The 26,325-nt window shown below is 45.1% G+C and overlaps 1 protein-coding gene and 1 non-coding gene across 4 annotated transcripts; both read right to left on the minus strand.

The window, feature by feature from the left end:
- Nucleotides 1-505: 505 nt before the first annotated feature.
- On the minus strand, nt 506-25,933 carry LOC118392087 (apoptotic chromatin condensation inducer in the nucleus-like). Of its 3 annotated transcripts, none has more exons than XM_052459798.1 (13): nt 23,941-25,933; nt 23,368-23,441; nt 19,126-19,249; nt 14,135-14,180; nt 11,670-11,818; nt 11,371-11,514; nt 4,198-4,381; nt 3,801-3,946; nt 3,454-3,561; nt 3,134-3,241; nt 2,446-2,797; nt 2,223-2,311; nt 506-2,140 (listed from the first exon to the last, which is right to left on the minus strand). In XM_052459798.1, the coding sequence occupies exons 1-13, from the start codon at nt 25,618-25,620 to the stop codon at nt 1,817-1,819; spliced, it is 3,528 nt and encodes a 1,175-aa protein (XP_052315758.1). In that variant the 5' UTR covers nt 25,621-25,933; the 3' UTR covers nt 506-1,816. The 3 variants fall into 3 exon arrangements, with proteins under 3 accessions (XP_052315758.1, XP_052315757.1, XP_052315756.1); XM_052459797.1 differs by having other exon boundaries at nt 11,670-11,815; nt 23,368-23,444; XM_052459796.1 differs by having other exon boundaries at nt 23,368-23,444.
- On the minus strand, nt 23,727-23,828 carry LOC118392793 (small nucleolar RNA U6-53/MBII-28). The gene has a single exon (XR_004827438.1). It is a non-coding gene; the product is annotated as a small nucleolar RNA U6-53/MBII-28 (small nucleolar RNA).
- Nucleotides 25,934-26,325: the final 392 nt, after the last annotated feature.

Here is a 26,325-nt window from a genome sequence, read left to right on the forward strand (position 1 = left end):
ATTGGCCCAGCGTCGTCCTGGTTCGGGGAGGGTTTGGCCGGCAGGGATGTCCTTGTCCCATCGCGCACTAGCGACTCCTGTGGCAGGCCGGGTGCTGGGCACGCTGACACTGTCGCCAGGTGTATGGTGCTTCCTCCAACACATTGGTGCGGCTGGCTTCCGGGTTAAGCGAGCATTGTGTCAAGAAGCAATTCAGCTTGGTTGGGTTGTGTCCCGACCTTGATCTCTCCCGAGTCCATAAAGGAGTTGCAGCAGATGAGACAAGACTAACTACCAATTGGATACCATGAAATTAAGAAAAAAAACTTGAAATGCTGTTTTTGTGAAACTCCATATTAATGCCCATGATTTTGGAATGACGTGGTCGATGAGCAGGTGTCCACATACTTTTGGCCATGTAGTGTATTCATATAATTGACTAATCTCCCGAATAAGCAATTGTTGAACATGAACAACATTACAAAATGTGACTTGAGATACTATATTAAAGAATGCGCTGACAACATTTAAACTTTTACATTTATTTTGAATTCTTTGTACATTCAGCACTTACAGGAGAAAAAAAAGAGCCAAATAAGATTCAGTTTCAAACAAATTAAAAACAATATTAAAACAGTAATAATCTAAGTTAAACTCATCCAATGTCTGATTCATTTACAAAAAGAACTGGGAGGGTCGAGGGTACACTGAGTGAATAAGGAAGAGAGCAAGAAAGGGATAGTTTCACATGTTGGGACAGTTTCATATCGTGCCACACGGATTCTCTCAGTGCGTTTGGACCCCCCCTACCCAAACAACCTAAAAAGAACCATATACATGCCAAGTGTGCGCAAATGAAATCAGTCCCCCACCCAACACAAAAATGTCCCTACCGCTCTGACAAGGCAAAAAGATAGTTTCCTAGTTTCCTAATTTTCTTAAACATATGCTGCTTTCAGTGTAATGACACATTAACCAACTTTAACCTTAGTGTGTGGAGAGAGGGAGAGCAGAGCACCACCACACACACACTAGAACACACAAAAACCATCCAAGGCTGAGATTTACATGATTCATCATAATAAAACGTCAAAGCAGAAAAAATAACCTTCACATGACCCTACAAAGGGCCTTGGTACCGGTTGTAGAAAAAATAACTTCACTGGATTTTGAAATACTAAAATTGATTCTAGAACACATTTGGGGGTTGGTAAACTGGGCTGCTATTTTTAAATGGATTATTACAGGGAAGAGTCTTATTACTGTGTGCCCGCAGAGATTGGTGGAACAAGACTCGGCCTCGAGGCAAACCTCCACCCTTTATTTCCATTTCTGGTTAAAATGCATGAGAATTTCCAGAGCTCAGAATAGGCCTCTGGACTGCTTCGTATGAGAAGCTTGAGACAGATGAGACAGCGATAGGAGGAAGAGGGAGAGCGAAAATGTCACCATATCTATTCCCTATATAGTACACTATTTTTGACGGGGGCCATCATATAGGAAATAGGGTGCCATTTGAGGCAGACATTTTTCGGTTCACTAAACTATCAACATGTGACCAAAGTCCATACATGTAGATTTTTATGGTCATGTGAGAGACAGACAGCATTACTGAGTGAGGATTTGGGGTTTTATAAATAGGAGTCTCCCTGGCCCAAAGGACGGGATAGCCAGAAGAGGAACAGCCTGTTAACCTGAAGACTATGGAAGTGGTTTTAATGTAAAGGAGGGGGACTAGAAATCTCTTTCTGCTGTGTTCCAATTGTATGTTGAATGAGGGACTGCATCCATCCTTTTTTCCTCCTCCCCATCTCTCTCACTCCGTCAAACTGAACACTCAACGCCGTTTGTCACGGGGGTTGCTACGGCTACGGGAGCGTCGGAACCCAGCAGAGGGTTTAGTATCAGGACCTCTGGGTCTGAATCCACCACTGTCCCTCCTCTTCTCCCCCTCTCTCTCCCTCCCACGCTCCCTCTCTCCCTCAGATCCCCGGACACTCACACTTCCAGTGCTTACCGCAGCTCCTCCCTCCTTCTCTCTGCTTTTAATTCTCTCCTTTCTCTCCTCCTCTCGCTTCTTGTCCTCCTCCTCCTGCTGTTCTTTCCGCCTCCTCTCTCGTTCTTTCTGTCGCTCTTCCCGTTCTTTTCCCCTCTGGTTTGCCTAGGGATGCGAACAAAAGTCATTAATGACAATAAAACACTCCCATCAAGTTGTTGCATGATGATGTGTGTGTGTGTCTTACCTGTTCTTCAGTGAGAGGGAGCCAGTATATACAGGGAGCTGCTTTGGTCTTATTGAAGAGGTCGTCTAGTAATTTGGCAGGAGGCTCATCTGTTGGAATGGATGAAAATGGTGGAGAGGGAGACAGAAAGATAATGAGTTAACATCGTAATAGCTATAGGTTACAAACAGCTTAGATATTAAAACATGCATAGGGAGGACAAGAGACTCCCAACTCCTCTCACCCTTTTTGTCGGTCTTTTTCTCCCTGCCGTCCCTCTCCTTCCGCCTTCTCTCTCTATCCAGGGAGCGAGATCTCCTCCCCCTCTCCCTCTCCTCTCCTGGTTTGCCTCCGAAGTCTCGAACCTTGTCCCGGTCCCACTCACGTTCCGCCCTGGTCCTCTCCCGGCGTTCCATCTCCCTCTCTCTCTCCGCCCACTGGTCCCGCACACCGCCGACCACGCCGCGGTCCCCGCGCCCGTCCATCAGAGGGGGCAGCACGCCCGGTCTGACTTTGGGACCTCCAGGACCCACACCAGGCTGGGGGCGGTGCTCCTCTCTGGGATCCACGGCCAGTAGGCCTCTGTGAAAGTCCAGCTAGAGAAGGGAGAGAACGAGGGGAATAAAGGATGAATGAGAGGAAAAGAGGGTGAATGATTTTTAGACAGGCAGTGTTTTATCACTTTAAAATGTAAAAACTTGTTCCTTGGCTGGATAAGAGAGGAAGGGCTTTGTTAAATCATAATTTACACAATAGATCTACACACCATAGATTGAACATAGATCTACACACCAAGCGCCAGCTATTTTCCCCCAAGTTATTTTATGTAGATACCCATTAGTCCATCAGAGCTAATATTCCTATGTTCCGAGTGTTTACTAGTACTAGTCCAGTTGTTCCCTGTTGGGTGTGAAAGGGTTGGACAGAATTACCTCGTTCTGCTCACAGAAGTCCACACTGAGGACCTTAGGGTTGCTTTGGGGCCACTTCACCCCGTGGAGCGCAGCTCGTGTGGCCACAGCCTCCTCTGTGCTGGAGTACTGGGAGGAAAGAGAGAGAGAGAGCGAGAGAGAGGTCAAAGAACAATGACCAGTTCTTTGAAAAACAACAGTGTGATGTGCGTGGACTTTCAACGCCATCAGTTTCTCTAGTCCCAATTAAGTAATTTGGGAATTAATTATCTGACCGACTTGACAATGATAGTGAGTGACAAACTGGTATGAGAGAGAACGAGACAATAACAGTTACTCACAGTGACGTAGCAATGAGACTTGATCTTGTCGATCCAGAAGCCATCCTCTACCACTGAGCCTGTCCTGTTCAGCAGCTCCTTCAGCTGCCCCAGGGTGAAAGGTCGCACCTAATGGACAGGAGAGAGGTCATAGGTCAGTCAGGGCCACAGGTCACTCAGTTCATGATGTTGATTCAAGTTAGAAGTTGCCCTTTTGCACAGATCTAGGAACCATATATCCTAACCTTACCCATTAGGGAAGAAAATGTTAAACTGATCAGTGACTAGGAGCAACCTTATCCCAAGATCTACTTTTATATATGCTATACACTCAAATGAGTGTGTTAAAGACAATGCTCTGAACTCACCAGGTTACAGACGTGGACGATGTTGGAGACTTTGCCTCTGGGCGGAGAGGGCTGTTTGGCGGTGCGAACCGGGTCGTCGATGGTGACAGACACACCTGACTTCTGCTGGCTGATGGAGCGACGCACCAGCGTATCACTGGGAGTGACTGAGGGAGAGAGATTGATTTGAAGAGAAAGGGACAAACAAGCGGAACAGGGCAGGAAGATAAAGTGGCTAGAAAAAAGGAGAGACTTGGGAGACAGCGTTACACTTCAGGACTGTTGTGGACCCACAACAGCACTATTGTAAAGTGGCTGTTCCACTGGATGTCATAAGGTGAATGCACCAATTTGTAAGTCGCTCTGGATAAGAGCGTCTGCTAAATGACTTAAATGTAATGTAAATGTTGTGCATTACCTTTCTTAGCATCGGTGTCGTGCGTAGCGGAGGACTGAGACTCCATGGTGTCTTCTGAGTAGCTGTCCTTCCTCTTCTCTTTCTGTGTCCCCTCTCTGTCATGCTCCGGTTTCTTCTCCTCCTCCTCCTCCTCCTCTTCATCTTGTTCTCCCTGGCCATTCTCCTGGTTTTCACTTGGGACCACCTATGAATGGAGAAGTGACAACTTAATCACTATACAGCACAAGTGTGTAAGAATAAATGTTGGCTTGTCGATAAAAATAAAACTCTGTCTCCGTCCTTACACAATGCTTGTTCCCGGTGCTCGTTCCGTGGGTAAGCCAATACTCCTACCACTGTCATTCCCAAGCATCTTCAACCAGTGTTTAGGCTTACTGCCCAGCATATACCTTGTATCAACAGCACTGGCTTATGCTAGACAGAAATAAACACCCCAAAGCTCAATGTGGAAGAGGAATATGTATCAAACGCTACACTCCATGAACTCGATCAACAAAGAGTTGGATAAAGATCCCCCCAAAAAAGTCTGTCCTGCAACTCTTTATGGATTCTACCAACAAAGGGGTTGATGATTTGTTTAAGGATGTCATGGAATTTAAACAGTTGAGTTTACACAATCAGAGGTGGAGGAGCTAAAGGGCGTGAATGTCACCATTTAGCAATTTTCCAAACACTTGACAAGCATTCTTCCAAAAGGAGACTACCTCGAAAACCGATAGAGGCGCAAAAACATACAAAATAAATCCATTTAAAAAATGATGGAATTGAGGATGTTAAGACTGAAACTTGGCATGACACCGAAGTTAAGGGCAAGAAACCCCTGACAGATCAACTCAAACTGGACCCTAAACTCGTGGAGATGGAGAGGGCGATTAGGAATGGCACTTTCTTCCCTGGTGGACGGCCTAGATCTCTAGTGGCGAAAATGCTCAGGTTCAAAGACAAGGAGGGAGATTCTCAGGAGAGCCAAGTGCCTGAAGGAAACCAACATCTCCATAAATGAAGACTTCTCTGAAAAGGTACGCCTCAAAAGAAAGGAACAGCTGCCACGACTAATTGAAGAACAAAAGAAAAGGCCAAATTGGAAAACCACTGATGTAAATCCTGTGGATTGCATTAAGGAACATTTCCCTTCTCTGCTTCAGTTTGATCCTCCTGATGTAATGGAGGTAATTGGTCACTTAAATATATCAGCAGCAGCCTCTAATGTATATCTATGCAAACTGGTATTATTCCTAAAGATAGACCATTTTCTAAAGTTAGCCCCCTCTATATAATCTGGGGATCCAAGATATTTTGCAAATTATCCCCCAATATCTGTACTACTATGTTTTTCTAAAATCCTCAGAATTGGTATATAAGAAAATGTTGAAACATTTAAGTAACACTTCTGTATGAGCAATATGGTTTTCGTAAAAACTACTCCAAAGATATGGCTCGTTTGCAACTTGTGGATAAGATCTATACAGCCCTTAATGAATATATGCTTTGGCATCTTTTTAGATTTATCCAAAGCGTTGACACGGTTGATCAGGAAATATTACTTTCTAAATTGCATTACTACAGTTTTCATGATAATACATATCATTGGTTATATAGTTCTGTTTATGATAGAGACCAATTTGTTTATGCAAACAGCTGTGCATCTACCAGGGCCAAGATATGATAACTAGGCCTTTGTTGTTCCTAATGTATATCAATGACCTTGCTGCTTTCTACCATTCTCTTTGCTGATGATACCAATTAGATTTTATCACACAGTCATTTTGATTCACTAATTAATGAAGCCAACTCAGATATGGCTACATTTTCTGAATGTTTCAGATAGATTTTTAAAAATGTAAAAAACATTTAAAAACATAATTTAACTACTGTATTCTCCAGAATCTCAATTGGTGGGAATGAAATGGAACAAGTCACATCCACTAGATTCCTCAGAGTCTAATTGATGAAAGTTACCTTGAAAAGATCATTCAATTTGTCTGCAGTAGAGGTCGACTGATTAATCGGAATGACCGATTAATTAGGGACGATTTCAAGTTTTCATAGATTTGTTTTTACATCTTTATTTAACTAGGCAAGTCAGTTAAGAACACATTCTTATTTTCAATGACGGCCTAGGAACCGGTGGGTTAACTGTTCAGGGGCAGAATGACAGATTTTTACCTTGTCAGCTCGGGGATTCAATCTCGCAACCTTACAGTTAAGTAGTCCAATGCTCTAACCACGTGCCTCTCATTGCACTCCACGAGGAGCCTGCCTGTTACGCAAATGCAGTAAGAAGCCAAGGTAAGTTGCTAGCTGGCATTAAACTTATCTTATAAAAAACAATCAATCATAATCACTAGTTATAACTACACATGGTTGATGATATTACTAGTTCATCTAGCGTGTCCTGCGTTGCATATAATCGATGCGGTGCGCATTCACGAAAAAGGACCGTCGTTGCTCCAATGTGTACCTAACCATACACATCAATGCCTTTCTTAAAATCAATACACAAGTATATATTTTTAAACCTGCATATTTAGTTAATATTGCCTGCTAACATGGATTTCTTTTAACTAGGTAAATTGTGTCACTTCTCTTGCAACAGAGTCAGGGTATATGCAGCAGTTTGGGCCGGCTGGCTCGTTGCTAACTGTGTGAAGACTATTCCTTCCTAACAAAGACAGCCAACTTCGCCAAACGGGGGATGATTTAACAAAAGCGCATTTGCGAAAAAAGCACAATCGTTGCACGACTGTACCTACCCATAAACACCAACGCCTTTCTTAAAATCAATACACAGAAGTATATATTTTTAAACCTGCAAATTTAGCTAAAAGAAATCCAGGTTAGCAGGCAATATTAACCAGGTGAAATTGTGTCACTTCTCTTGTGTTCATTGCATGCAGCGTCAGGGTATATGCAACTAATTTTCCAGAATTTCCATTTTATGAAATTATGACATAACATTGAAGGTTGAACAATGTCACAGCAATATTTAGACTTACGGTTGCCACCCGTTAGATAAAATACAGCATGGTTCCGTATTTCACTGAAATAATAAACGTTTTGTTTTCAAAATTATAGTTTCCAAATTCGACCATATTAATGACCAAAAGCTCGTATTTGTGTGTGTTATGTTATAATTAAGTCTATGATTTGATATTGCATAGCGCAGTCTGACTGAGTGGTGGTAGGCAACAGCAGGCTCATAAACATTCATTCAAACAGCACTTTCGTGTGTTTTGCCAGCGGCTCTTCACTGTGCTTCAAGCATTGAGCTGTTTATGACTTCAAGCCTATCAACTCCCAAGATTAGGCTGGTGTAACCGATGTGAAATGGCTAGCTAGTTAGCGGGGTGCGCTCTAATAGTGTTTCAAACGTCACTCGCTCTGAGACTTGGAGTGGTTGTTCCCCTTGCAAGGGCCGTGGATTTTGTGGAGTGATGGGTAACGATGCATCGAGGGTGGCTGTTGTCGATGTGTTCCTGGTTCGAGCCCAGGTAGGGGCGAGGAGAGGGGCGGAAGCTATACTGTTACACTGGCAATACTAAAGTGGCTATAAGAACATCCAATAGTCAAAGGTATATGAAATACAAATGGTAGAGAGAAATAGTCCTATATATACTATATTAACTACAACCTAAAACCTCTTACCTTGGAATATTGAAGTCTCATGTTAAAAGGAACCACCAGCTTTCATATGTTCTCATGTTCTGAGAAAGGAACTTAACAGTTAGCTTTTTTACATGGCACATATTTCACTTTTACCTTCTTCTCCAACACTTTGTTTTTGCATTATTTAAACCAAATTGAAAACGTTTCATTATTTATTTGAGGCTAAATTGATTTTTACTGATGTATTATATACAAGTTAAAATAAGTGTTAATTCAGTATTGTTGTGATTGTCATATTACAAATGAATAAATACAATTTTATTTTATTTAAATATTTGGTCATCCAATAATCGGTATCGGCGTTGAAAAATCATAATTGGTCGACCTCTAGTCTGTGGCAAAGTGATGATATATTTCGGTATCATCAGAAAGATTAGCGGTTTGGTTCATCAGGCTTGCATCCTAACTCTATACTATAGTTTAATTTAAACATGTCTAATTTACTGTAATATTGTCTGGGCCCATACATATACCTCCTACCTACACAAATTACTCATCATACAAAACACATTTGCAAGACTAGCCACCTCTAATTACCTGGCTCCATCTGAGCCTTTGTTTAAGAAACTCAACATCTTGTCTATTTACGATATTAATGTACTCCAATTATGTACTTTAATCTACAAATGCTCATACCTCACAGTTTACCTAAACCCTTCAATGGAATCTTCCAGGTTCATTCTGAAACCATCTACATAACAAAGACACTGTGATAACCGTCACCCTCCCCACTGCCACACCTGACATAGTCAATTCTCTATCAGATACAGAGGTACCAATTCTTATCTTCATTTTCCAAAACCTCACCATCCCTCAATAACTTCAAGTGAAGACTGGGGGTCAGACTGATGCACCAAACTACCCAGTAATCCCCTCCATCTAGCCTAATTCTCACACACAATCAAACGTTTTTCTTGTATCCTGAGTATATCATGTACAATTATAATTAATATGCTTTGTTTAACTGATTGAACAAACTTTTTAAAAAACTTAAACGCACTTTGGTGCAAATAAATAAGAAAGAAACCTAGTTTTAAATGTACTATATATACCGTAATTGCTGGACTATTAAGCGCACCTGAATATAAACCGCACCCACTGAATTATTAAAAAATATGTATTTTGTACATAAATAAGCCGCACATGTCTATAAGCCGCAGAGGCCTACCGGTACATTGAAACAAATGAACTTTCCACAGCCTTTAAACGAAACACTGCTTGTAACAAAAATAAATTGGCTTTAACAAAACACGGCTTGTAACAAAAATTAAAACAGTAGCCTACCAAGAATGTCATTGGTCACTATCTTCCTCCTCCTGTGCACTGAAACCACTGAAGTCATCTCCTTCGGTGTCGGAGTTGAATAGCCTCAGAATTGCTTCATCCGATGTTGGATCGTTTTCATTGTCGCTCTCGTCACTTTCATCCGGAGGCAAATACCCCGCTGAGCTCATGCTGCTCCTTCAACCCGCAGCAGTCCAGCCTTTCGAACCCCGTTGATGATAGTGGATTTTTTGACAATGCTCCACGCTGTCAGGACCCACTGGCAGACTTGACCATAAGATGCTCTTCGCCTGCGTCCCGTTTTAGTGAAGGATTTCTCCCCACTTGTCATCCAAGCCTCCCACTGAACAAGGAGCGCCACCTTAAATGCACAATTTACACTGATGTCGAGTGGCTGCAAATACTTTGGGCCATCTGCTTTTCTTCCCTCTGAAAGCTTTTGTTGTCTTTCTGCACGGAGTCAGTTCCTCACGCTGCTGTTTCCAACGTCTTATCATCGACTCATTAAGGCCAAGCTCCCATGCAGCAGCTCTATTTCCTTTTCCAACAGCCAGATTTATCGCCTTCAACTTGAAAGCGGCATCATATGCATTTCTCCGTGTCTTTGCCATGATGAGGGTGACAAAATTACTACCGCAATCAGAATGATGGAAAGTTTGAGGGCGCTCGGTTTACGTCACATTACGTGACGGTGCTCAGTTTTTTGGCGGCATGAATCTTGTGAAAGCGGGAAAAATCCATAAATTAGCCGCGTCATTGTATAAACCGCGAGGTTCAAAGTGTGAGAATAAAGTAGCGGCTTACCTAGTCCGGAAATTACGGTACCAATATCACTCCAGATATGATCAATTTATGGTGGTGCAATTACATTGAATGGCCCACAAAGTCATGTTGTATACATATCTGTGGTACACACATATGATATACACCTATGTGGCAGCTAGCCTAGTGGTTAGAGCGTTGGGCCAGTAACCGAATCCCTGAGCTGACACGGTAAAAATCTGTCGTTTTGCCCCTGAACAAGGCCGTTAACCAACTGTTCCCCGGTAGGCCGTCATTGTAAATAAGAATTTGTTCTTAACCTCTTGAATCTAGGGGGTACCATTTTCATTTTTGGAAAAATAACGTCCCCAAAGTAAACGGCTATTTTGTCGGGACTAGATGCTAGAATATGCATGTAATTGACAGCTTAGGACAGAAAACACTAACGTTTCCAAAACTGTACAAATATTGTCTGTGAGTATAACATAACTGATATTGCAGGCGAAAGCCTGAGAAAAAAACAATCAGGAAGGGACTCTTATTTAGAAAGCTCTGCGTTACTATTCGTCCCTATTGAGCAGTGAATGAGATATCAACCAGATTCCTTTTTCTATTCCCTAATGTGTCTAGTGTCACAATACATAGTTTCAGGCTTTTATTTTGGAGAAATGAGCCTGAACATCAACATTGCGTCAGTGGTCAGCTGAAGTCTCTCAGAGTGTTTTGTGCGTAAAGGACAAATGCGGCCATTCTTTCTCTCTATACTACTAAGAAGCCACCAGTCCCGGTTGATATATTATCGAATAGATATTTGAAAAACACCTTGAGGATTGATTATAAACAACGTTTGCCATGTTTCTGTTGATATTATGGAGCTAATTTAGAATATTTTTCAGCCGTTGTAGTGACCGCAATTTCCGGTCAATTTCTCAGCCAAACGTGAAGAACAAACAGAGCTATTTCACCTACAAAAATCATATATTTTTTGACAAAAGGAACATTTGCTATCTAACTGGGAGTCTCGTGAGTGAAAACATCCGAAGCTCATCAAAGGTAAACGATTTAATTTGATTGCTTTTCTGATTTTCGTGACCAGGTTGCCTGCTGCTAGCTAGTCATAATGCTATGCTAGGCTATAGATAAACTTACACAAATGCTTGTCTTGCTTTGGCTGTAAAGCATATTTTCTAAATCTGAGATGACAGGGTGATTAACAAAAGGCTAAGCTGTGTTTCAATATATTTCACTTGTGATTTCATGAATAGGAATATTTTCTAGTATTATTTATGTCCGTTGCGTTATGCTAATTCGTGTCAGTTGATGATTACGCTGCCGGACTTTAATAGGTAGTATCAAGAGGTTATTAACGGACTTGCCCAGTTAAATAAAGGTTCAATATTTTGAATTATACAGTAGCCTATTAAAGTTGGTCTGATCCACTCCCCAGGCCCCTTTCCCCACCTGTGTGACAGTGCGTCTGATCTTGAGGCCCTTGTCCAGGCCTTGGTCCTCCCTGGTGGTGTCCTCGTCCCCAGACAACTGGATGTCATCGGGGTGGAGATCCACCACAGCATCCTGACTGGGCTTGATGTCTGGGATCAGAGACTGGTAGGAGAAGGGGAGAAAGGAGGACAATGAGTCTGAATATAACAACTTTGAACCCATGTTGTGTCTGAATTGAAACAGGGATTTTTAGGGGGTTATTTTCTTCTTCCGATTGTGTGCCTGTCTGTATGTGTGTGTGCTGCCATGTACAGTACCTTGAGTGAGTCTGTGGTGATGCTGATGGATGGTTTCTTGGTGTTGACGGCCGTGCTGGATCCCCACCTCCTCTTCCTCCCAGCAGCGGTCCCGGACTCTGCCTCCCCCCCTGCTGCTGCTGCTCCCTCTGGAGACGTCTTACTGCCTGCTGAGAGGATGAACAACATGGTAAGTATATATTTTTCACCTGCGTTCGAATACAACAGGTGTAGAGTTTTACAGTGAAACGCTTATTTACGAGCCCTTTCAACAAAGCAGAATTTAAAATGTCAGACAAATTAGCTTTGAAAAAAAAATACTTTGAAATAGTAACAATAAAAATACAAAAGGAGTACTGGTACCGTTGTACTGTAATTTAGCATGTTCGTAAGGATATTGTCTGCACAACATGAGGGGGATAATAAGGAAGAATAAAAGTTAAAGGGAATACTGAATTACAGACATAATAAGTATGATAGTCTGAGGTATATCCTAAAGATTGATTCTATACATCATTTGACATGTTTCTACGGACTGTAACGGAACTTTTTGAATTTTCGTCTGCTCCTAGTGATCATGCGTCGTGAGTTTGGATTACTGGGCTAAACGCGCAAACAAAGGGGAGGTATTTGGACATAAATGATGGACATTATCGAACAAAACAAACATTAATTGTGGAACTGGGATTCCTGGGAGTGCATTCTGATGAAGATCATCAAAGGTAAGTGAATATTTATAATGCTATTTCTGACTTCTGTTGACAACACGGCAGATATCTGTTTGGGTTGTTTTGTCTGTACTCAGATTGTAGCACGGTGTGCTTTTTCAGTAAAGCGTTTATGAAATCTGACACAGCGGTTGCATTAACTGTGCATGCTCCTCAAACAATAGCATGGTATTATTTCATTGTAATGCCTACTGTAATTTGGACAGTGCAGTTAGATTAGCAAGAATTTAAGCTTTCTGATAATATCTGATGTGTCTATGTCCTGAGAAATTTTCTTGTTACTTACTACCTCATTCTAAGGACCCTGGTATTAAACATCTCCCTCTGCAACTGGATCCTGGACTTCCTGACGGGCCGCCACCAGATGGTAAGGGTAGGTAACGACACATTCGCTACACTGATCCTCAACATGGGGAACTCTCAGGGGTGCGTGCTCAGTCCCCTCCTGTACTTCCTGTTCACTCATGCCTGCATGGCCAGGCACGACTCCAACACCATCAAGTTTGCCTGTAGGGACGAGCGCAGAGACCTGGCCATGTGGTGCCAGGACAACAACCTCTCCCTCAACGTGATCAAGACAAAGGAGATGATTGTGGACTACAGGAAAAGGAGGACCGAGCACACTCCCAGTCTCATCAACAAGCTGTAGTGGAGCAGGTTGAGTGCTTCAAGTTCCTTGGTGTCCACATCAACAAACTATCATGGTCCAAACACACCAAGACAGTCGTGAAGAGGGCACAACAAAGGCTATTCCCCCTCAGGAGACTGAAAAGATTTGGCATGGGTCCTCAGATCCTCAAAAAGTTCTACAGATACACCATCGAGAGCATTCCGACGGGTTGCATCACTGCCTGGTATGGTAACTGCTCAGCCTACGACCACAAGGCTCTAGAGGGTAGGGCGTACGGCCCAGTGCAACATTGGGGACAAGCTTTCTTCCATCCATGACCTCTATACCAGGCAGTGTCAGAGGAAGGCCTTAAAAATTGTCAAAGACTCCAGCCACCCTAGTCATACACTGTTCTCTCTGCTACCACATGACAAATGGTACCGGAGTGCCAAGTCTAGGTCCAAAAGGCTTCTTAACAGCTTCTACCCCTAAGCCATAAAGACTCCTGAACAGCTATTCAAATGGTTACCCAGACTCTTTGCATTTTTCACTTAACACTTATTTTTCTTATATCTGCACTGTTGGTTAAGGGCGTGTAAGTAAGCATTTCACTAAGGTCTACTACATCTGTTGTATCCGGCGCATGTGACAAATCCAATTTGATTTGCAATATTTATTTACAGACACTGTAGTAAACTAGTCTAATCATAATGAAGTTCATTTCCTTGGAACGATAACTGCCACATGATTCTCCGCCCATGCATAGTCACAAGGCAGCTTACTCTATTTCAATGAGGCGCACTAGATCCCGCACGCACAACTAGAAGGAGCGGTAGGCTACTGAACTTGTGTGTGTGTGTGTGTGTGTGTGTGTGTGTGTGTGTGTGTGTGTGAATAATGCAACAAATATGTGCTTTTAGGTCGATCTAGTTTAAACGCACACGAAGCAGAAAGACGTCCGTTTCCAAGAAATGTTTGTCCAAAAGTAGTTTCATGCCCGTAGCATGAAAAATTATGACGCGTCGCAATGATCTGTCGGGACCCGCAGCCTGGAATATATCTAGACTGATGTGATTATTTTCTACGGTCTAGATTAGAGGGGATCCAGTACAGGACAGGCAACAGTAAGCCAAACTGGTAATACTCACTGGTCAAGGAGATCTTGCGTGCAGCGAACGCTTTAGGAGTGGTGCTCTGGAAAGAGAGAGAGGATGTAACAGATACCCCAGGGGCGTGGGGTGAGATGAGACCCAGATACTGAGACAACATACTAAACACAGAGAGAGAGAGAGGTGGGGGATAGAGGGAGAACTGTCTGACAGGCTCCTATTAAACCACATAAGGAGAAGATGGGGGGGGGCTTGGTCGATACAGAGGGAAACTCCAGACACGTTCGCCTCCACCTTTGTTCAAAGACACTGGAAGATTAAGACGAATTAATATGTTCCTACCGTGTGTAAGTGTAGCACTGCAACTTAATTACTAGACATCTAAAGTACACGCCTACTGGTGTGTGTTGGTGTAGGCACAGTGGTAATTCACAGAAAATCCTCCTACTGCAGTGTTGCTGTGGTGTGGGTGTAGTACCAACTGAGGACAAACCAAGTGCATAGAATATGCTATATAAAAGGGTCTAATTTAAGGCATCGGCAAGCTTTCCTCTGCTAGACTGTAGAGACCTGGTTGAGTATAAGACAGACTGACATTAACTGTATTAATGCATCTTTATGGAATCTGGGTCGGGGATGATAATGTTCAGACCAGGAGGATACCCTTGTTAATGATGTCTGGCTCTTGTGTGTGGTAAGCAGAAAGACTGACTATACTGTAACTCTATCTCTTTAATAAATCATATACTGAACTAAAATAAAATGCAACAGTATCTAAGATGTTTTATTATTTACAGTTCATATAAGGAAATCCGTCAATTGAAATAAATAAATTAGGCCCTAAACTATGGATTTCACATGACTAGGAAGGGGCGCAGTCATGGGTGGGTCTGGGAAGGCATAGGCCCTCCCATTTGGGAGCCAGGTGCACCCACTGGGTATCCATGCCCGGCCAATAAGAGTTTTTCCTCAAAAGGGCTTTACTACAGACAGAAATACTCCTCAACACCCCCCCAAGCGTGGTTACATGTGGTCTACGGTTGTGAGGCCAGTTGGACATACTTGAGACATCTGTGGCATCGGGTTGTGACAAAACTGCACCTTTTAGAGCGGCCTTTAATTGTCCCCAGCAAAATGTGCATCTGTGTAATGATCATGGTGTTTAAGTCAGCTTCTTGATATACCACACGTGTCAGGTGGGTGGATGATATTGACAAATGATTAACATCCGTTAGTCAGCATTTTACAAATTTATGCACAACATAGAAAAAGGTTTTTGTGCGTATGGAATATTTCTGGAATCTTTTATTTCAGCTCATGAAACATGGGACGAACACTTCATATTTTGCGTTTATATTTTTGGTTAAGTATATATAGTCTCCGATTCAGAGGGGTTGGGTTAAATGCGGAAGACATTTCAGTTGTACAACTGTCGAGATGTCCCCCTTTCCCTTTCATTATGTACCTTACATTTTGTTGCCCTTAAAATGTACAAGGGTCTGTGTTGATGCCTAAACATCTACATACAATGTTGTGAGTCAGTGTTTGGGTTGTGACGGAGTGTTCAATGTCACAGAGGTGGAGGGGTGGGCGCTGGAGACCTCGTCTGTCAGACCAGAGACCCCTGAGCAGGTCTAGGCTGATACTGTAGATCCAATTCAGTGGATGATTCAAACAAAGAATGGTGTTCTGCCAGGAAATGCATGCAGACACTTAGGATAGGCTACATATCAAATTAGGATATTTTATCAACTTGAAACTGCAGTAATCATGACAGTTTAAAAAAAGGTTTATATTGAGTTACACATAGCAAAATGAAGTCAATCCTCCTGTCTTGAAATGACCAAACAGATCTGAGAAGAAACTATCTGACATTACTTAAGTTATTTAAAAAAGTAAAATACATCTCAAATAGAGAGAAAAATGACAAGTCATTTCCTGGTACCATCGACACCTGATTCCTCACTGGCTTGGCTATGGCCCAACCGCACGGCAGTGTGTACTGTATCTAGGCAACAAGGGTCCAATCAGAGAAGGCAGAGGAGTGAGGGCGGGACTCGATTTGAGTGTGCTGAATGGTGATTAGCCGGCAGGCAGGAAGTGATCTTAGCTTTGGACATGTTTTTTTTTTTCTCGAACAAGAGGGGGAAGAAGGCTTTTCTCAACTGACTGGTGCTTTGCTTGATAAAGAGTCATTTTGCCTTTAGTTTGTGAGGCAAGGGAATCCTGAATGGTTGGTTTAGCGAACAAATATGGTTAGAAGGGGTCAAAACGTTTGAGGTCCCAATATAAACAAATTGGATCCCCTGATGTCATGACAGAATTTGTGTGACGTATAGACTTGCAAAGTTGCAGCTGAAAAGTCTGATGGTGTAATAACCAATAGTCCAATGAGACCACGGATTGAAGTTCACGTCCATAATGCCTCGAGTAGTTTTATAAAAAGGTTCAGTGAGGGAAGATGTTCTATAAATAGCTTTGAAAGTCTTTTACAGATATCTGGACAAACACCCAGTTGTCAATTCAGAATGTAGGCGAAAAGCACACAACCTGATGACGCATTCTGCGTGTGCACTGTAACCAGATTTGCCCCAAAAATGTGCCCCAATCTTTGATGCAGGTGAAAAGTTCAAATCGGATCCAGCAGTCTGATAAAGGCTGACCAGCCAATCAAGGCCCATGTTGGCTGCTGGCCTGGCAGGTCAAGCCAATAGGAGTATTCAGAACAGGGGAAAGAGCCAACAAAAGGGCCCGCAGTAACAGAACACTTCCATAAGTTCTTGCACTCAGAGGTTAATGTCTTTATGAGAAAATATGTAGTCCAAAAACATGTTAAGTCCATTTCAATAATCCACTTGAGTGTCTACATTGAAGACACATAGCTAGGAGAGGTGTCAGAAAAAGTCCACTTGGTGTCGTTTCCGGTTATCGGTTTGATCCTTATAAGTGTGTAGGTGGTCCCGGTTCATTCAAGTCAATGAGGCAGAAATCATCTGCCTATTTACAGTCCTCTCAACCAGTAGGGGGCAGACTGGAAGGAAGACATGGGGATAAACAGCAGGAAGTAGCAGGACCTCTGGACTCATCTTGTCTGCAACGAGTCCGTAGTCCACTTTCTTTCTCTCGGTATGTGTGTGGAGAGTAGCTGTAGCTCCTCCACAAAATGGCGGAAGAAAGGGAAGGTGACAACAGGAAACAACGTCCCCCTCCCCCTCTCTCCACCAGGCAGTCCAGTGAGTAGGCTTCCCTCCCCAGGGTTCTTGTGCTGGTTGTGGTTTCGTGGTTTGTTGTGTTTCTGCCGGTTTTGGCTGGCTCAGCTCGGGACATTGGTGGGTCCGGCTCAGGTCGTGGTTGGCCTAGGGTTGGGCTGGAGTTGAGGCGTTGGTCCCGGGGAGGACTTGCAGGCTCAGCCTCTGGTTCCGTGGTTGGCTCAGCACTGACCTGAAGGTTAGGCAAGGCCTTGGTGGTTCAGCTTGTCTGTATGGCTCAGCGCTGGTCTTGGCTGGAAGCTTAGAGGGGAGGCCTTGCAGGCTCTGGCTCTCTGGTTCTCTCTCTGAGGCTAACTCAGTGCGGTCAGATGTGGTGTAGTAGTAGCTGTCACTCTGGGGCCTAGATCAGGTACAGCCGAGGCGCTTGGGCATAGCGGGGCAGAAGTTGGAGTAGTAGTAGCAGTAGTACGCAGGTACCATTAGGGACAATGGAAGAGGCATGGGCACCTTCGTAACAAAGCAATCAATGGGGTTTTAAAACAGCAGTCACACCAAGAGAGATAAAGAGATCATGGGAATGACAGAGATAAAGATGGACAGAGTCAGGCCAGAGAGAGCGCGAGGGGGAAAGAGAGCGAGATCATCAGTAGAGTGAGAAACAGAGGGAGAAAGAGTGAGAACAAGAGTCAGTTGGGGAGAGAAAGAAAGAAAGCAGAGTCAGAAGGAAAGAGAAGGGGTAGAGTGAGAGACAAAAAGGAGGTAAAGAGAGGAGGGAGAGAGCCTTGATGCTCTGTCAGGGGCTATTATTCATGCAAACCCTGAGGTCATGGTCCCAAACACACACACACGCACACGGTGAGGGTGAGCCATTTCAAAAGGGTTTATTTAACTGAATACCAAATCACATTAGCTTATAATCTGCAATATGTAAAAGATCAGAAAATTCTCTGAAGTTATCTCATGGTAGATCAATCAAAATGAGGGTCCTATTAGCCAAGGTGCATTGCTGGTTTACAGCAATGCACTCAAGTAGTCAAGGTTTTTGCGAATTCCAAAATGGAAAACCAAATACATTTAACTCTGCTTCCCTTTGATGGCTCTAATTATTAATACAAAACTGTGTATGGCCATTATAGGATTAGTGAAAATGTATGTATATTTATCTGAAAGTGAGTCCTAAGTGTGATAAGTAGGAATGTGACTGTAGATTAACTTAACTCACCCTCTCACAACCCCACACTGACACAGACACCCACACTGACCAAACAACATCGTGATGTGGAGCATGCATGCAGTCTGTGTGGAGTTAACATCTAATTTCACACCCCATTAGGGATGAACCGCTTGCAGTCCAGTCGCTTAGGCAACTGCTCTATGAAAATAATGAGTACAGAATAATGTGTGTGTATGGCACCTCTGTGTGGGAGTGTATGTTGCAAAGAATGGCTGTATCGAACTCTGTCAAAGGACTAGGAGAGGGGAGATCATTCAGTCCCATACCTATGAGTGTTTTAACTCTAAGCCATAGTTACAAGGGCGTTAGTATGGTCGTTCACTGGTAACCTTACATATACGGAAGTATCTCTCTATAACTGTGTCTGGGTCCCAAATGGCACCCTATTACCTCGAATGCACTACCTTTGACCAGAGCCCTATGGGCCCTGGTCAAAAGTAGTGCACTATATACGGAATAGGGTGCCATTTGGGACTCACACGGTACCAGACATAAGCCATAGGATGAGGGTGGTTAGTTCCAGAAACATCCACTGACGGACCCCCCCCTGCTCCTAGTTCCCAACCCCTCCCTCTCAGCGGCCTTACCTCCTCCATGCAGCTCTCACTGTTCTGTGGGTCCCCGACAGGGGTGGGCTGGGTCTGGCCTGGGTCTGGCCTCTCCACCTCCATAGGGCCAGATGGCTCTGACAGGGAAGACTGCTTTACCTCCCTGGGGGAGAAAGAGAGAGGGAGAGAGTGTGGGGCAGAGAGAGAAGATTATCATACAAAGATCTGAATGAAAATGTCATAAATTGTAAACATAGATTACATCTGTGGTCTCTTGTCCTACCAACTCTCATTAGCCATAAAAATTGAAGAGACAATCAGGTACGAAGTAACTCAAATGTGTGTCCCTCGTTAAAAAGCAGAGAAGAGAAGATGGATGAGAGGCTACCTCTACCTCGGAGAAGAGAGCCGGAGACACACAGAGGACAGATGGAGGACGAGAGAGAGAAGGGAAAGGTTGGTTAAGGCCAGTGATCTGGGACAGTGTACTATAAATAACTTACTCACACCATCAAGCAGCCAACTGACACCCAGCGCCGGGGTCACAAATACACCTCAAAACACACATTGAGTCGATTATTTACAGGGCCATAACATCGCTGAGTGCCAACTGATTGGAAATCTTCAATATTGCATCCCCAAGCCTTCCACCTCCCCCACACCAAAACAAAGTCATTGTTACGCATGTGTCTCCTACCCCCTCAAAAAACATACACCTGCAATCTGAGACCTGTAAGGGGCTAGGGGCCAGATGTCTACTAGAACTCGACCCCAGTGGGGCAGCAGTGCAGGAGCAGCTGGTCCCTTAAGTGATCATTAAGAGTGTGTGTGTGTTGGGGGTAAGGAACTGCCCCCCTGTTTCACGAAGGGAGGCCCCTATTTTTTCAATTTCCTTTTTTATCATTAATCCTTGCTCTACACATTCAGCGTTGATTGTACATGTGGTACCCGCATGAGACAGTCTCATCAACAGTAAGCCTTGCCAGTTGGGAAAAAGAAAAGTGTCACACCATAAGGGTACACGAAAACGACTTGATGGCCAACAGATGTCTTGTGTATTAATGATCTCCCATGGTGACACTTGCTCATTTAACATCACCACAACTCATCTCGCTTAACAATCTGACACCAGAGCCATATATTTATACATAGATGGTATCAGACAAAGCTATCTCAAGACAAAGGAGCATAAAAAACGACACGTGAAGTGGACAGTTAAATCAGGAATACCCCCTGGATTCATGCATTATATTATCTATAGATTCATACCAGTGATACGTGTGATTTGAGATACACACACTGATTGATTCATAAGGTGAGACGGGCAGCTTCTCTATCATTGAGATATATAAAATGGTCTCTAAACATCCAATGGATTCACAGTGAGTGTATGTGAGTTTTAGTACACACCAGAAAAACATGTTACTCTTGACTGTCATAACGAGGAAGTCATTCGATGTTTAATAAAAATTAAACGCTGCTACTACTGCATGATTCTCACCATTACTCCTTTAATCAAATCACTACCAAATATACTACTTCTTTATCCGTGTAATAGATTTGGTAATCAAGATTTAAAACATGAGTTATCACGGAGTTACCCCAGTATCTCCCATCCCCTCCCCCCCAACACGAGGCCATCCGATCCACACCCCCCGTGGACGTGGAGAGCGAGACTCACGTGCACGTCGCATGTAACACACTTCGTATGTAATAATCAAACGACCACGTCAATAGCTGACCATGACAACGCATGATACGACAGTTTAGCCATAATCCGAATATAAAAGGCACCAGACGAGCAGGTCGAACGAGGATTTGAGACATGACATAAGTGACAAGCTATCAGCGCGTTAGCGATGAAACCAAGGGTAACGTTAGCAGCTAGCAACGTAATGCCTAACCCCTCTCTATCTTACCCGTTTTTGTTGCCTTCTGACAGCATATTGCCGGGCTGGAACCCCCGACAGCCAACGCTCTATCGTAATTGATTACTCCGGTAAAGCGTGGATTAAAATCGAGGAGAAATCCTTATGCGGCTGCGGGGTTTGTGCACTGCGACGGTATCAGAGTAGCAATACACTCACGACGGCCATATTGGATAGCGAGCCGGGAGGGGAAATTAGTGTGAGGAGTGAGAGAGCGAGGACCCGTCTCTTCTCAGCCAAGGCAAAGAGGAAGAAGCGAGAGGGTTTACTCCACCCAAAACCAGACCACGAAAATAATACCACGAAATTGGAAATGTGTGTATACAGGTCAATGAGTGTAGTGTTTGACAACATCAAAAACCGACTATCAGAGTTGTGCTTCTTGTTCACACGCGTATCTGCCCTTATTGGCCAATATGATCCCACCTGATCTCGCCTGCCATCCATCTTTGAGGACAAGCACTTCCATTGTTAGAGTGGTCACTCGACCATCTTGTCAATAATAGATAATGGCCAAAGCCACACCGGCTGTGGGACTGCCGCATTGGGCGCCTGACAATAAATACGACTACCGCTACAATCTTTGCCGCTGCCTTGGATGTCCCAACTCTGACTTTACCAATGATGTAAATAAACCCTGTATTGCGAATGCTATGTATTGGTCAATTAGAGGCTTTGAAGACTCCGGTCGGCCATAATGGCGTGTTTCAAGGGCAAAATTACATGTGTGTTGTTGTTGTTGTTGTAGTTGGGACAGTAACAGGACAAAAAAATATGTATGAAGGTGTCTAATAGATTTCGTGGCAAAAACAAATGTTGGCAATTTCAAAATATTTTTACAACGGTGGGGGAGTGGCAAGATGGAGCGGTGGCTTAAACAGCGCCCCCTGTCAGCCAGTTATTGTATATAAATAATTGGACATTAACCAATTGGAAGTTGAAATGTAAAATGGTAGGAGTTTAGTGAAGAGTTGGGATATCGCTAAGCACTGACCGTTGCCCTTTTCTATAATATCTAGTCGTGTGAGTAAGCGATTTGACTGTTTACAACGCTGCTGGAGAAGCTAACGCTATATTGTAACAACTTTACAGTTGGGAGTAGAATAGCATCGAATTCTACATTGGTCAGAAATGATCGCTCGAATCAGTTAAAGTTTCCTTTCACGACCTCAAGCCAGAACGTTGAATAAAATTATATTTTAACGTGCTTTACCGGTTGTCCATGTAGTCGTTGGTCCTTTTGGCAGTGGGAATGTGAGACTATATCCACAGGAAAGTATAACTACACAAATGTGTTAAAGCGCTGGCAGTGCGTTCAGATTTCACCGGATTTCTATCACGAAACGTAGGTATACTTGCCGTGGACGTGTTTACATGGTTCTGCGCATGCTTCAGGTGATAGAAATCTGAACGCAATTTGAAAAAGATGTAATTATTCTATCCTGTGCATATATTCTCACATTCCCGCCGCCAAAAGGACCAACTGGTAAAGTACAATATAATTAATTGTATTCAACTTTCTGGCACGTAGAAGTCCTGATTAAAACGTTCATTTCTGTCAGACATAGAATTCAATGCTATTCAACGTCGGGTTTCCAGGCAAGGAGTAGTAGAAAACACATTAAAACCCATGAAACATATACTTCACTCATGGTCATTAATAGACATTCAAACGTCATGATGATGAGACAAGACACATACAGTATACTTCTGCGTGCACACACACCTCCACACATGTTTTCTGATGGTGCTTCCTGCTTTTATTATAAATCATTAAACTCTCAATTTGCTACCTTGCGAAGTCCATCCACTCCTGGAGTCCAATCCTCCACGGCTCAATGACCAGAATGAAGTGTTCAGCATGTGTTCAAGTCATCCAAAGACACATTCACATTGCAGACGAAAAAAATAATGGCGGCAGAGACGAGACATAGGGGGGAATAGATGATAGGATATGGACTGTTGCAGGTGGTAATAGTGTGTGTGCACCTCAATCATGTTTCTTGTGCATGGAAACCTACAAACTGGCATTCAGGATTGTATTCAGTTGGAAAAAATTAATTAAGTGACAGACAGGTGTGAGAGAGTATTATTTTGTGAATCTGTGTAGGCCTATATCAGCAACACCGTGAGCACAATGTCACTTGGTTTTGAAAGGTTTGCAGAAGCTTCCCCTTACCAGAGCCCGAGTGCATATACAGAAATATCTACAATTGATAATGCATGCGAAAGTGCAGGTGGGAAAATGTGAGCACCTCATCAAGGATTGTTTATGTGAAGTGTGTGTTAGTGCGTGCAAAGAATAGCAAGGAGTGTGTGTGTGAGAGCAACTCAAAATGGTACTATGGCTGACCTGGCAGATTGTTTCTTCTCTCCTCCTTTGTACAGTCTTCTCTTTTCATCCCCTCTTCCTTTTCCTGTGCCAGTCTTCTGATAAACAAACAAAAGAGTGAGAAAATCACAGACAATTGGCAATATATAGCAAAATATCAACATGTTATGTTAGAGGCAAAAATAAGCCACTTTTAGATCAAGTCAATGTGATTCAATAAAGAAAAGTTAGACAAGATGGGAATTTGTTAAGGAGCAAGGCATACGATTGTATGAGGAAAGAGAGGTTATGTTAATTGTTAGTGGAAAATAATATTAAGAAATAAGCATGGCATATGCAGGTCATGAAGCACCTTTCACTAGTTCTCCTCAGCCCACACTGAACCAGTCAGTATGAGAAGGTGAGTTTAACTCACTTGCACCCACACTGACACACGGTCAGTCTGGCACATCAGTATTAGCATGGCGGGATCATCATCGGACAGAAGCATAAGCAAGAACTAATGTGTACACTGCTCGAGCACTGTATTGTGATGGTAGCTTGTCATTGCAGAGAGAAAGATTCGATTGACATCCAGATTAGCCAATCACTAACCTTTTTTTTGTCCTGGGAGGAGGTGGAGCCAGAGGAATGTGACGAAGAGGATCCAGAGTCCGAGGATGAAGAGTCGTCACCACTAGAGGGAGATGACCTCCTGTGCCTCGCCCTCTCCCCACGCCTGCCTCGCTCTGCTTCCTTCTTCCTCTCATCTTCCTTCCTCCTCATCCTCTCATCTTCCTTCCCCTTCCTCTCATCTTCTCCCTTACCTGGGTAAGAAGGGGGTAGAACAGGTCCCATGGGCTCAACCTCAACAGTCTCTTCAGGTCCCCTTCTCCTGGTCTCCCCGGGTTTAGAAGTCCCCTCCTGGCTGGCACGCTCCTTCTCCGCCAGGCTGGCACGCTCCTTCTCCACCAGGCTGGCACGCTCCTTCTCCACCAGGCTGGCACGCTCCTTCTCCGCCTGGCTGGCACGCTCCTTCTCCGCCTGGCTGGCACGCTCCTTCTCCGCCTGGCTGGCACGCTCCTTCTCCGCCTGGCTGGCACGCTCCTTCTCCGCCTGGCTGGCACGCTCCTTCTCCGCCTGGCTGGCACGCTCCTTCTCCGCCTGGCTGGCACGCTCCTTCTCCGCCTGGCTGGCACGCTCCTTCTCCGCCTGGCTGGCACGCTCCTTCTCCGCCTGGCAGGCACGCTCCTTCTCCGCCTGGCAGGCACGCTCCTTCTCCGCCTGGCAGGCACGCTCCTTCTCCGCCTGGCAGGCACGCTCCTTCTCCGCCTGGCAGGCACGCTCCTTCTCCGCCTGGCAGGCACGCTCCTTCTCCGCCAGGCTGGCACGCTCCTTCTCCGCCAGGCTGGCACGCTCCTTCTCCGCCAGGCTGGCACGCTCCTTCTCCGCCAGGCTGGCACGCTCCTTCTCCGCCAGGCTGGCACGCTCCTTCTCCGCCAGGCTGGCACGCTCCTTCTCCGCCAGGCTGTCACGCTCCTTCTGCGCCAGGCTGTCACGCTCCTTCTCCTCATCGTCTCCTCCAGCTTTCCATCCAGGCTTCTCCACGGACGCCTTGTTCAGTGCGGTGACCTCCAAGGTGTCGTCTGTGTGCAGCTGTGCCCCTGAGACAAGGACTACCTGGGGTCTCACAGATATGCAATGGGGTTCAGGGAGTTCCTCTGGGGTGGTCACCACCACTGACCCCTGCTGCACAGGTTTGGGAGGGGAGGTCATGGAGCCGGAGGAGGTGTCGGAGAACATGCGGGGCTTCTTGGGGGCGATGGCAGGTGGGGAGGTGGTGGTCGTCATGGCTGAGCCGGAAGCGGAGGAGAGGGGTTTGTCCCTGCCGAAGGGTGACTTTTTCAGGGTGTCTCCCTGGTCCATCACAGGCTCCTCTGACCCCCCAGACCCCAACTGTGAAGATGCAGATGGAAGCGTCAAGTCACGTCCACGCTGCCATGGCGGCAGGTGACTCTCCTCCTCCTTCACCACCTGCTTCATCTTCCTCTCCTTTTCCTCCGCCTGCTTTGCATCTTTCTCTGTCTTCTTCTGTGCCGTCTCTCCAGATGGACCCTGGGGCTCGGTTGTGAGGGTTATGCTGGGGACAGCTGTCACAGACAGCAGAGGGAGAGGATGGGACTGGGCTCCTGATCCAAACATATCCACTGGTGCAGGGACCTCAGGTACAATGACGAATCCCGTGTGCCCTGTGCTGCTGCCTCCTGTGTGGGTGATAGCAGCCCCAGGGAACATGACCACCTCAACCCCGGTCCTGCTCCAGCTCCTGGGCTGCTGCCAACTCCATCTCCTGGTCTGGAAGCCTCCCCTCGAGGACCTGTCTGGCTGTCCGCCGGCGCACCCTCGCCTCTCTTCCCGTAAGCTCCCTCGGACGCCATCTTGCGGGCCAGCAAGGAGAGGGGTCCGGGTCGGCGCTTGGCTCGGGGCTCTGGGCTGCTGGATCGGGAGCTGGAGTCAGAGTCCTGCCTCTGGAGACCACCTGGAGGGGGGCGGACGGACACTCCAGCCCCTTCTGGATCCTCATCCATGTCGGGCGGGCTCTGTTTGGGGGTGTCGGGAAGGGGGAAGGAGAGCTCTGGGGGTGGAGAGGGGGGCGGGGTGGGCTGGCGGAGCTGCATGGGGGGCTGGTGTACTACCTGCTGAGGGGGGATGTGTTGCGGAGGCTGGAGCTTGCGTCTGGATCTCTCTCGGGCCGCTGGTACGCTGGGGGAAGGCTGCTGGAGATGAGGGGGAGGGGCTAACCCTCTTCCGCCACCTCTCCTCGCCGCAGGTCCCCACTCATCTTCATCCTCCTCACTGCTGTCATCATCATCGTCACAGTCTTCCTGGACACGGTTACTGCCAGCTGCTGCCCGGGCGGAGCGGCTGAGGTGGAGCACAGAGTGGGCGGGCCGGTCGTCATCCGCCGGGGCGGTGCCTTCCTTCTCCTGGGTCTGGGCG

Source organism: Oncorhynchus keta, chromosome 13, assembly GCF_023373465.1.
Source record: "Oncorhynchus keta strain PuntledgeMale-10-30-2019 chromosome 13, Oket_V2, whole genome shotgun sequence".
NCBI lineage: Eukaryota > Metazoa > Chordata > Actinopteri > Salmoniformes > Salmonidae > Oncorhynchus > Oncorhynchus keta.

Coding starts and splice junctions, on each gene's coding strand:
- LOC118392087 (XM_052459796.1), bottom strand. CDS start 25,620: ATGTTCCCTGGGGCTGCTATCACCCACACAGGAGGCAGCAGCACAGGG. Junction 11,819..14,134: donor ACGCAAGATCTCCTTGACCA/GTGAGTATTACC, acceptor TCATCCTCTCAG/CAGGCAGTAAGACGTCTCCA. Junction 2,312..2,445: donor GAAAAAGACCGACAAAAAGG/GTGAGAGGAGTT, acceptor CCATTCCAACAG/ATGAGCCTCCTGCCAAATTA.